The sequence below is a fragment of the Camelina sativa genome, chromosome 5 (genome assembly GCF_000633955.1).
Source record: "Camelina sativa cultivar DH55 chromosome 5, Cs, whole genome shotgun sequence".
NCBI lineage: Eukaryota > Viridiplantae > Streptophyta > Magnoliopsida > Brassicales > Brassicaceae > Camelina > Camelina sativa.
Window position 1 is genome coordinate 33,792,468 of NC_025689.1, and position 10,919 is coordinate 33,803,386.

The 10,919-nt window shown below is 38.8% G+C and overlaps 5 protein-coding genes across 6 annotated transcripts in view; 4 read left to right on the top strand and 1 right to left on the bottom strand.

The window, feature by feature from the left end:
- LOC104788450 (RING-H2 finger protein ATL68) overlaps positions 1-799 on the top strand; it is a 3,290-nt gene extending 2,491 nt beyond the window's left edge. Inside the window, exon 2 of the mRNA XM_019246189.1 lies at positions 1-799. Within this exon, the coding sequence (XP_019101734.1) occupies positions 1-612 (612 nt within the window). The 3' untranslated portion in view covers positions 613-799.
- LOC104788451 (reticulon-like protein B6) lies at positions 1,523-3,220 on the top strand. The gene is made up of 5 exons (XM_010514206.2): positions 1,523-1,862; positions 2,086-2,266; positions 2,361-2,502; positions 2,668-2,737; positions 2,830-3,220. Exons 1-5 carry the CDS (start codon positions 1,673-1,675, stop codon positions 2,994-2,996), a joined length of 750 nt encoding a protein of 249 aa, XP_010512508.1. The 5' UTR covers positions 1,523-1,672; the 3' UTR covers positions 2,997-3,220.
- Positions 3,180-4,678, bottom strand: LOC104788452 (golgin candidate 3-like). Of its 2 annotated transcripts, XR_768298.1 has the most exons (5): positions 4,454-4,678; positions 4,250-4,356; positions 3,970-4,139; positions 3,718-3,862; positions 3,229-3,533 (listed from the first exon to the last, which is right to left on the bottom strand). XR_768298.1 is itself a non-coding variant. In XM_010514207.2 (2 exons), exons 1-2 carry the CDS (start codon positions 3,883-3,885, stop codon positions 3,192-3,194), a joined length of 510 nt encoding a protein of 169 aa, XP_010512509.1. In that variant the 5' UTR covers positions 3,886-3,962; the 3' UTR covers positions 3,180-3,191. The 2 variants fall into 2 exon arrangements, 1 of the variants encoding a protein (XP_010512509.1); XM_010514207.2 differs by lacking the exons at positions 3,970-4,139; positions 4,250-4,356; positions 4,454-4,678 and having other exon boundaries at positions 3,180-3,533; positions 3,718-3,962.
- Positions 5,298-8,040, top strand: LOC104789829. Its single transcript, XM_010515470.2, has 3 exons — positions 5,298-5,398; positions 5,489-5,953; positions 6,043-8,040. The coding sequence occupies exons 1-3, from the start codon at positions 5,387-5,389 to the stop codon at positions 8,038-8,040; spliced, it is 2,475 nt and encodes an 824-aa protein (XP_010513772.2). The 5' UTR covers positions 5,298-5,386.
- LOC104789830 lies at positions 8,664-10,691 on the top strand. The gene has a single exon (XM_010515471.1). It carries the CDS (start codon positions 8,664-8,666, stop codon positions 10,689-10,691), a length of 2,028 nt encoding a protein of 675 aa, XP_010513773.1.

Consider the following 10,919-nt stretch of genomic DNA (forward strand, 5'->3'; position numbering starts at 1 on the left):
TTTCCTCCTCCTCCTCCAGTCCCTATCCCTACCTATATCACTAGCCTCGGCCTAGGTTACTCCATAGCCATAGCTCTAGGTTTCCTCGTTCTCATCTCCACAATCATCCTCTCTTCTTACATCTGCTGCCGCGCCTCACGCCTCCGTTTCTCTGCCTCCGCCGCAACCGCAAACTCATCTTTCAGAGACCGTAGCGTAATCGTCCCAAGAATCATATTCGTAGCCGAAGACGACGATCTTGAGTCCGGAAACGTCGTCGTTGGAGGTCTTGATCACTCAATCATCAACTCTTACCCTAAATTCCATTTCACTAAAGATATCGCTTCCGTCGTCGTCGGCGGTGATGGATTCCACGACGGAGAAGGAAGAGATACGACGTGTTCGATCTGTCTATGTGAGTATACGGAAGAAGAGATGTTGAGGATGATGCCTGAGTGTAAACACTACTTCCATGTTTATTGTCTTGACGCATGGCTTAAGCTAAATGGTTCTTGTCCCGTCTGCCGGAATTCTCCACTTCCGACGCCGCAAACTACACCTCAGTCAACCCCTTTGTCGGAAGTTGTGCCCTTGTCTCAATACGCCGCCGATCGGAGAAGATCCAGAAGATAAATCTTTCCTTTTTTGTTGCTCCGTGGCATTTATTATAATATCTTGTTACCTTGGTATCATATATAGTAATAATATATAATTGATTGATTTGCTTTACATATTCTTTTGTCTTGTATTAAAAGTGTAATCGAGATTGCATTCATCTTCTTTTATATTCTAATCGAGATTCGGACTACACTATAATAAAGTCAAATATGTAAATAATCAAATTACATCAGATTAATTGTCGGAGATGAATGTTTCTAAAGATGGGAACAAAATAGTTGGAACTTGAGATTTGAACATATAATGTCCCTAAATATTGGTGGCGTTGACTTAACAATATGTTTTCTAAGCAATTTGATCCCCAAAATTTTTTTTTGTGTATTAAAAATAAAATGTTACAGTAGTGCCAACGTAGTCAAAGAATGTAAAAAAGAACGTCCCCTCTAGATTTAACTTCCATTAAATTCCTCATAATAATAGATAGACTTGTCTCTTTTCACACGACGTCGTTTTGTCCACTGCTTTTTAGAAAAACGAGTGAGAGCCGTCGATATTATTCGACAGTGATCCGATGAACGCCACGTGTACAGAGTTTCCTTAGACTNGGTGATGAAATCCCCCCTGGTTCTATTTGGTAACTCTGGTGTTCCTTCTTGATCACTACCTCATTAGCACTTGAACCATGTTTCTTTTTAACTTTGAGCTTTGGCCTTGCTCTCTTCAAGGTAAAATATATGAACATCACTGGTCAGGATACTCGGCTCTCACCCGAGAGACCCGGGTTCGAGTCCCGNATGTAAGTAAAAAAAAGCGCACCAGGCCACACTAGCCTTTTTGGATCCTTTGGTTCGTTGCCTCCACGTTCAAGGCACTAAACGTTAACGTCAGTTTCATTTCCTTTTTCTTTTTTTTTCTTCTTCGAAAAGACCAACGCCGTTAACGTATCTTTGTGGTTCCGGTCCCGAAGCTTTAGGGTCGTGCATAAAAATAGCCTAATAAACCTATTATTTCAGTACCATTCGTTTCCTTTCTCATCACGTTGGATCGAAATCGGAGAAAGTTAAAAAAGACGACAATGGCGGAAGAATTGGAGAAAGCTATGCCGACGGAAGAATCTCTGATGGACAAGATCCACGATCACGATTCATCGTCGTCGTCTGATTCCGAGCACGAGAAACCAGAGTCTCCCTCAGCTTTGAAGGCCAAGATATATCGTTTGTTTGGTAGAGAGAAGCCTGTTCATAAGGTTCTCGGTGGTGGTTTACGTACGTTTTCATTCTGATCTCATCTCACTCTCTTTATTTCCTCTTTCAATCGTCTTTTTGTCGATGCCTGATCTGCTATATGAGGAGGATCTCGTATCTGATTTAAATGCTGATTACAATGCGAGCTGTCTGAAACTTTCCATCTTAACCTTAGATTGATTATGTGGTTTGATGACTTTATCTTTTAGTTTTACATTTTTTTTGTTTGAAATTATGTTTGCAGCGGCAGATGTGTTCTTGTGGAGGGACAAAAAGCTCTCAGCTGCAGTTCTTGGTGTAGCCACGGCGATATGGGTTCTGTTTGAACTGGTTGAGTATCATTTCTTGAGTCTTGTGTGTCACATTTTGATATTCGCTCTTGCAGCTCTGTTTTTATTGTCCAATGCTCATGCCTTTATGAACAAGTAAGCTTTTTTTCTTGTCGCCTTAATCATGTATCAATTTATGTTTCTCTTTCTTTGATTTGCTTGAAATGTTCTAAAACTCTGTTATGTCCAGGACTCCACCTAAAATTCCTGAAATCAGTGTTAAAGAGGAACATTTCCTTTTGATTGCTTCTGCACTGAGAAACGAGCTGAACCAGGCCTTTGTCACCTTAAGGAGCATTGCCTTAGGAAGGGACTTGAAGAAATTTCTGATGGTTAGTTTTATCTTCAGTTTGTTATTGCAGATATTTCCACTTGTTATGCCTTAAGAACTTGTTCAATGTAAATATGAGAACCCTCCTGAATCCTGACTATATGATATATCCTCGTTTTGTATCATGGTTTTTTTGATAAAAACTAGTATGTATTTGGTGTGTCAGGTGGTTGTTGGACTGTGGGTAATCTCTGTTGTGGGCAACTGGTTCAACTTCTTGACTCTGATATACATCTGTAAGTACTTTTACCGACAAAAAAACGGTTTTTATTGTATAAAAATGCATCCTTTCGGTTGTTGATTCTAAATTGTGTGTGAAAAAAAACAGGTTTTGTGGTGTTGCATACAGTACCAATGCTGTATGAGAAACACGAGGACAAGGTAGATCCAGTGGCAGAGAAGACGTTGAAGGAGCTGAAGAAACATTACATGGTGTTTGATGAGAAGGTTCTTTCTAAGCTTCATGTTGCTTCCCTTAAGGCAAAGTTGGGTTAGAGAGACTTTAGAGTGAAGCAACCTCTTCCTTGATGCTTTCCTTTGTATCTCGGGGCGCTTTTGTGTTTTTTACTTGGCCCGGAAAAGAAAAAAAGTTACTCTTCTTCCTTTGGCGTTCATATCTTTTATTTTGACTACAATTTTTGTTTTTCCTTGTAAGTTTACTTTTTTTTGGCTTTTTATGTGAATTCCGAGTTAATCAAATTTTGGGAAGATATTTAGAATTTCTAAATACCAAACCTTAGCTTCGATTTCAGCGTGGTACTGGCCAAGGGCAGTTTGAAGATTTAAAAGTTCCACATTCTTGGACTCGATTGTTCTCAAACAATTTGTAAGTTTGTGATTTAAGTCCCCAAATGTTTCCTTTAACTTTCGGATTTGGTTGTCGTTGCTCAACCTGTTATCCTCTTGATTTGCCATGGCCTGCTTGAGAGTTTTATCCAACTGTGATATCTGAGACCTTTGATACTCATTAGTTTGGCGGAGTTGTTCAATCAGTCGGCTATCTTCATCCATTTTCTCAGACTCCTCAGTGTCCTATAAATAGGCAAGGAAGCATTGTTAAGAATTACTTCCTAGCAAATCCTAGGAGTTGGCTAGAAAACGAAACAATTTGCATTCTAATGAACCAAAAGCTAATTATTATGTTTCAACATATGGAACCCTGAATCTCACAATAATGGACCAAGTGAAAAAAAAAGCTCTTACATAAGCTGCTAACCTTTTCTAGCAATTGCTGTTTGAGCTTTTTCAGTTCTTGCCGTGCCTTATATCCCTTTCTTGTCGTGTTTCCTTCAAATCTGTTTCCAAACCTTTGCAAGGATTGCTCCATTTCACCTTTTTCCAAGTAAGATTTCAGGCTTCTCCTAGTTAAATATGGAAATCGCATAAGAAGAAAGGATAAAACTTGCCCCACATTTAATGAAAGCAGTGCAACATGTGCTTAAAATAAAGTCCCTTCTGGTATAAGAACCTTGTCCACACTAGGATGCCTAGTCAGAGCCTCTGTGGCGTCCGGTCCGGGAATAAGTAGATCAAGTTCAGTTTTCAACTTCAGGAATGCACCTACTTCATATGCTAGTGTTTGATTTCAAGTAATTTTGAATCCAATTCACAACGCACTTTGCTATTTTCCATTGAGGTCTGCAATCAGATGAAAATACAGAAAATATGAAAACTGTAACTTATATATATGGTGGGTGATTCCTCTCTGAATACATAAAACGTGTTTATTTCTAACTCAAAAGACTTACTTTGTTCTTTTCTAACCTCAGAGACTCGAGTTCCTCCATGCAACATTCACTCCTTATCTGCTTCTGATTCCTGAAGCTTCTTAAATCTCTGCTTTATACCTCTCAATCTAATAAAAAAATTACAGAAATTGAAAACAAGCAAACCTATATTATCATGACACCCAACTACATTTTTTTTTTTTAATCTAATTATGAGTAAAATACCTAATGATGAGCAGGTGATTCGATTCCATTAGAGATCGGATACCTCGAATTGGACCTAAAACCACTAAAAGTTCTTCGAATCAGGGTCCGAAATATCACCGACGCCATTGGGGGAATGGTATCTTCGGAGATCTTCTTCTTCTTCTTTTTCGTCGTCGTCTTCTTCGTGTACATCGAACTCGATCTTGTTCAAGTTCTCTTTCAAAATTCTCAATTGATCCATGATTAAATTAGCATCCACCATTAATTAACAACACAATCGTTACGTTTTAATGAACAGATCGATCACTCTACTCGTCGGAACATTTATTATTAATGGGCTTTTTAAACCGCAAAGGCCCAATATGAGTCATCCAAATCCAAAGAACCAACCAACGGCCGAGAAAAAACCGTCGTTACAAATCAAAATATCCTTTTGAGTGTTGAGAGTGAGTTCATAATTTGGATCTATCTTCTATATCTAATCTACAGGTTTCCCCTTAAGATTTAGTAAACTGATTCGACAAAGTCAAAATATATTATATCAAGTTTTAACCAGCGTAAAGTAAACAAGTCAAATAAGTCAGTCAATAAATAAACTTATATGAAAGACTTTAGTCATATATGAAATTCAAGTGACATAATAAGGAAACACCTCATGGACTGCACATGATACCAAAAATTATATTTACAAAAATCTAATCCTGCCTGTGGACTTTAGCATGCTAGATGACATGGTAGATGGGTTTAGTGGTTGTCGTGTCAGATCTAAAACTTCCTACGACAATAATGTAACTAGTAATTGACTATTAAAAGAAAAAAAATATATATTCTGTTTTCCCAACGCTCTACTCTTTATATTGGTTCTATAAGTCTTTTTAGATCTCATTGGTATTCATTCCTACAGGCTATAGAAGTGTCTAAGAAACAAGAAATCTCCATCACGATATAGAAATGAACTCAAAGGTATGTAACTCAAATTTTCATTTATTTTGTTCCTTCGCTCCTTATTGTACAATTTACATAAGTTTCTTCGTTGTAACTCCGATCCCGTAGGTCATGGATAGGCAACTACGAATTCACCATCATGTGATGACGCCTTTTAAAGAACGATGGACACGTATATACAGAAGAAAAGACGGCCGAGCTAAAAGTGATTGCAACAATCGTGATTTTTACTTCCACGAGATATGCAGTAATATTCCCAAAACTTTCAAGGCTGAACTTTTTCTTATGACCAATATTATTCCGAGATGTTGTGCATGTGGACAGAAGATCAGGGACATGATCAATAGTTATGGATGTCAAATGTGTGGTTTAAACCTCCATTTAGAGTGTGTCAAGTACCCACCACAAGAGGTTATTAATGTCCCTCAGAACCATGGCCACAAACTCAAGTTAGAGATGGTGCAAAGCTGCTTCACCTGCACTACTTGCCAAAAAGATGGCGATGGATATTCTTACAAATGTCATGAATGCAATTTAACATTCCATGTGAATTGTGGAAAATATGAGGCAGAGGTAAGCTTTACCATTGTTTCACATGTAACTTTAGTTTGGACCTATACAGCCGTAACCATAAACTCACATATGTTATGGATCATGTGCAGGTGGAAGTACCGATTCATGAGCATTCGATGAGACCTTTGAGAGATGGGAGGATGGGTGACTGTTGTGGAATCAAATTCGAAGCTATAAGTGATGGCTACTATTGCACTGAATGTGATTACTTCTCCCACAAGGCATGCAGCAGCCCCGCTAAAGAGATCAAATACCATTCTCACAAGTGCAACATCACTCTTGTTCTTACAAGCAGCAATAATACTTCTAGAAAAGAATTGAAATGTGATTTTTGTCAAGAGAAGATCATGGACGGTATCAAATTTTACTATTGTCGCTCTTGTTGTCTAAGGTTCCATTTGGACTGTGTCAAATACCCGCCACCGCACGTCATTGATGTTCCTCAGAACCATGACCATAAACTCAACCTAGAGATGAAGCCACGCCACTTCACATGCGCTGCTTGTGGAAAAGATGGTGATGGATACTCTTACAATTGTTACGAGTGTTTTATTATGACGTTCCATGCGAGTTGTAGAAAGTATGCTGCAGAGGTAACTCACCCTTCCCACTCCTTACATTCTCTAAAACTCTTTAACGGTGAACCACCCGCTCATTCAGATGGGAAATGTCGTTTGTGTGGAAAAGGGATCGTTGACGAAGCTTTTTACCATTGTTCCTCATGTAACTTTACCTTAGATTTACGTTGTGTTCTGAACCCGCCACAACTGTATCTTCGAGACCTAAACATCCATGACCATTACCTTACCCTTATGCCGAAAAAGATCTCTTTCACTTGCACCACTTGCGGTCTGACTGGAGATCGAAGCCCTTATGTGTGTCTTCCATGTGATTTCACTTCCCATAATGACTGCTCTGGATTCCCGTGGGTCATAAACATCAACCGGCACGATCACCGCGTTTCTCGAGTTTCTCTTCTTGGTGTTGTGGATTCTGTATGTGGAGTTTGTCAAAAGAAAACAGAGTGGACTTGTGGAGGTTACTCTTGTCAGAGATGTCCCAAATCTGTGTTTCATACCAAATGTGCGACTAGAAAAGATGTATCCGACGGGGAAGAGATGAAAGGCAAACCTGAAGAAGATGAACCTATTGAACCATTCGAGGTGATAGATGAAGACGTAATACAACATTTCTGCCATACAAAGCATAACCTTGTACTTGACACTCATGGTTACTCTGTTGAAGGGAAGATTTGCTCGGGATGTGCTTCTCCTATTTATGACCCTCCCTTCTACGAATGTATGCTATGTAATTTTCAGCTCCACGATAGTTGTGCTAACTTGCCGACACGGAAACGACATATGGTAAGCAATAAGCCGTATATTCTATCTCAAATTCGCTACAACTGTTCTAAATGTGAGGCATGTGGGGTATGTTTCAATGGCTTCAAATACTACTCTGGTAAACATGTATTAGATGCGCAATGTGCTTCAGTTTCAGAGCCCTTTGTACATAAAAGTCATCCTCATCCTTTATTTTACACATCACCACGAGGAGTCTGCAGTGCATGCAACGAAGATGCATCTCATGTGCTCAGATGCGTTGAAGATAGTTGTGAGTACGTGTTAGATTTCAAGTGTGTTAGATTACCATATGTGGTGAAGCATAGAGTCGACGATCACTTTCTGTCATTACGTTACGGTGAAAAGCAGAGTAGTGGTAAATATTGGTGTGATATCTGTGAGAAAGAAACAGATCCAAGTAAATGGTTTTACACGTGTGCAGATTGTGGGACAGCTTTGCATATCGATTGTGTGCTCGGAGATTTCCGAGGTCTCGAGCCAGAAAGAGACGTGACAGAGTTGCTCATTGAAGACATACGTTCTATGACAGTTCGTAACAATAGTATGTCTCGACCACTTTGCAACCAATGTAAGTGTCGTTGCATATCTCCTGTCATCTTGAAAGTCATCGCTGACAATTATTTCGATGAAATTCCTAGTGTCTATTATTATTGCTCTATGAAATGCTTTGACAAAAAGTACCTCGGTACTCACAGGTATACACTTAGTGCATTCTTGCTTTAAAGATCTTAAAATTTTTGTAATATTTCACGTTATACCTCTGCTACTTGTTATATTGTTCTTCGACGAAGTCAAAAAACAAAGACTTAACTTTAGCACAATATAAAATGATGGATGGTTAATGGCTGCCTGTTAGACATTAGATATACAATTTGTTATTTAGATGACAATAACGCAACAGCTATTAGTTGACAATTTAAATTAAACCCCTGTTAAGAAATACTTTTGGCCATGTAAATCGTGCTTCGTTGGCATTAGAACTAGTATAAAATTGGTGGATGCATGCTTTGGTTAGCTGTGTTTAGATGATCTAAATTTTACTTTTTAATAGATACAGGTTGATCTTTAAAACTATAAATTAAAAACACGATTATTGCTTTTTGTTCAACGGATGTATATATATATAAGACCATCCCTCTTTAGATTCAGATACAGAAGGGTATATATATTGTTATTGTCATCTAGCTAATACTTATCTTCATTACGTGAAATAAGAGAAATAAAATCCCAAAAATTGAGAGAGAGAGACCATATTACATACATATTGAAAGTAGAATCCTAGCTTTCTTTCTTTCTTTTATGTTTTGCACTCTTTCTCACCTTCGCTCCTTGTAATAATCTACGCAATGGACATTATGGAAGTGGAACTACCCATTCACCCTGATCATTTGATGACGCCTTTAAAAGTTGCACGGATGGGTAACTGCTGCGGAATCAAATACCAATCTATAAGTGATGGCTACTACTGCAGCCAATGTGATTTTTACGCTCACAAGAGATGCAGCAATCCCTCTAGAGAGATCAACTACCCTTCTCACACGTGTGGCACCACTTTGACTTTTGGAACAAGTTATTTGAAATTCCTTTCAAGGTGCGGTTTGTGTGGAGTGAAGTTCACGGAAGATATCAAACATTATCGTTGTTTCCGTTGCGGTATAAAAGTTCATTTGGATTGTGCCAAGTACCCACCTCCGAAGGTCGTTGATGTTCCTCAAAACCATAACCATAAACTCAAGCTACAAATGTGGCAAAGCTGCTTCACCTGCGCTACTTGCGGAGAAGATGGTGATGGACATCCTTACAAATGTCTTGAATGTCGTTTGACTTTCCATGTGAACTGCGCAAAGTACGCTGCGGAGGTAAACCATCCTTCCCACCCTTTACACCCTCTAAAACTCTTCAATGGTGAACCACCTGCTTATACCAATGAAAAATGTCGCTTGTGTGGCAAGAAACTTGTTGATGAAGCCTTTTATCATTGCTCCACATGTAACTTTACCTTGGATTTGCATTGTGTTCTTAACCCACCACCACTCTACCATCACGACCTAAACACTCATGACCATAAACTGACACTTATGCCTCAAATGATCTCTTTTACTTGCACCACTTGCGGTCTTTATGGAGATCGAAGCCCATATGTCTGTCTCCCATGCAATTTCACGACCCACAATGATTGCTCTGAATTCCCATGGGTCATCAACATAAATCGCCATGATCATCGCGTTTCTCGCACGTCTCTTATTGGTGTGGTGAACTCAGTATGTCGTGTTTGTCAAAAGAAGATGGATTGGGCTTGCGGAGGTTATTCTTGTAAAAAGTGTCCCGACTCAGTGTACCATACCAAATGCGCTACTAGAGAGGATGTATGGGACGGAATAGAGATGAAAGATGAACCTGAAGAAGATGAAGATATCGAACCATTCAAGGTGATTGATGAAAACACAATACAACATTTCTTGCATGAAAGTCATGAGCTAAGACTCGACAAGTCTGGTACCTTTATTGAAGGGAGGAGTTGCAAGGCATGCGCTTATCCTATCTATCATCACCATCCTTTTTACAGTTGCATGAGTTGTGATTACATGCTCCATGAGATGTGCGCTAGTATGCCTAGACGAAAACGACATATGGTAAGTAACAACCCGTATCGTCTTGACGGCATAAGTGGTTATTTTAATTGTGAGGCTTGTGGATTATGTTCCAATGGTTTCAGATATCGTAGCGATTTAATTCGGCCTGGAATAGATTTGAGATGTGCTTCAGTTACCGAGCCATTTGTACATCAAAGTCATCCTCATCCCTTATTTTACACATCACCACGAGGAGTTTGCAGTGCTTGCAACAAAGAAGCACATCATGTGCTCAGATGCGTTGAAGATAATTGTGGATACGTCTTGGACTTCAAGTGTGCGCTATTACCATATGAAGTAAAGCATAGAGTCGACGATCATTTTCTCTCTCCAAGTTATGGTGATCAAGATGGAAGTGGATGTAGATCATACTGGTGTGATATTTGTGAGAAAGAAACAGATCCAAAAAAATGGTTTTACACGTGTAAAGATTGTGGGCTTACTTTGCATATTGACTGTGTGCTAGGAGATTTCAGAGCTATCGAGCCAAAAATGGAAATAACAATAAAGGAGTATGAGAGCGTAGAAACTGTGGTGGCGGTTCGTAACAATAGTATGTCTCGGCCATTTTGCAACCAATGCAAGTCACGATGTATATCTCCTACCATCTTGAAAGTCATGGACGATGCCATGCCTGATGTATACTGCTGCTCTCTTAATTGTTTTGAAATTAAGTACAGTGAGCAACGAACAATTCATTACAGAATGGTTACAGATGAACTAGCTTCGCTAAGTATCTAGGTGCGTTTTGTAAAAATATATATATTCTTTTATTCGTTAACAAAAAAACAAAAAGTCTTCTTTTAATTTCTAGTTGAGGGCGTTCCCTCACATTTGCTAATTTAATTTGTATTTTTTATAAGAGAATCAAAGGGTATTAAATATGTATGTATATGACTTTTCCTGTCCTTTCATGAATAAAACTAAAAATATCGCACTTGAAAACAAACAAAATAAAAACAGAGTCAA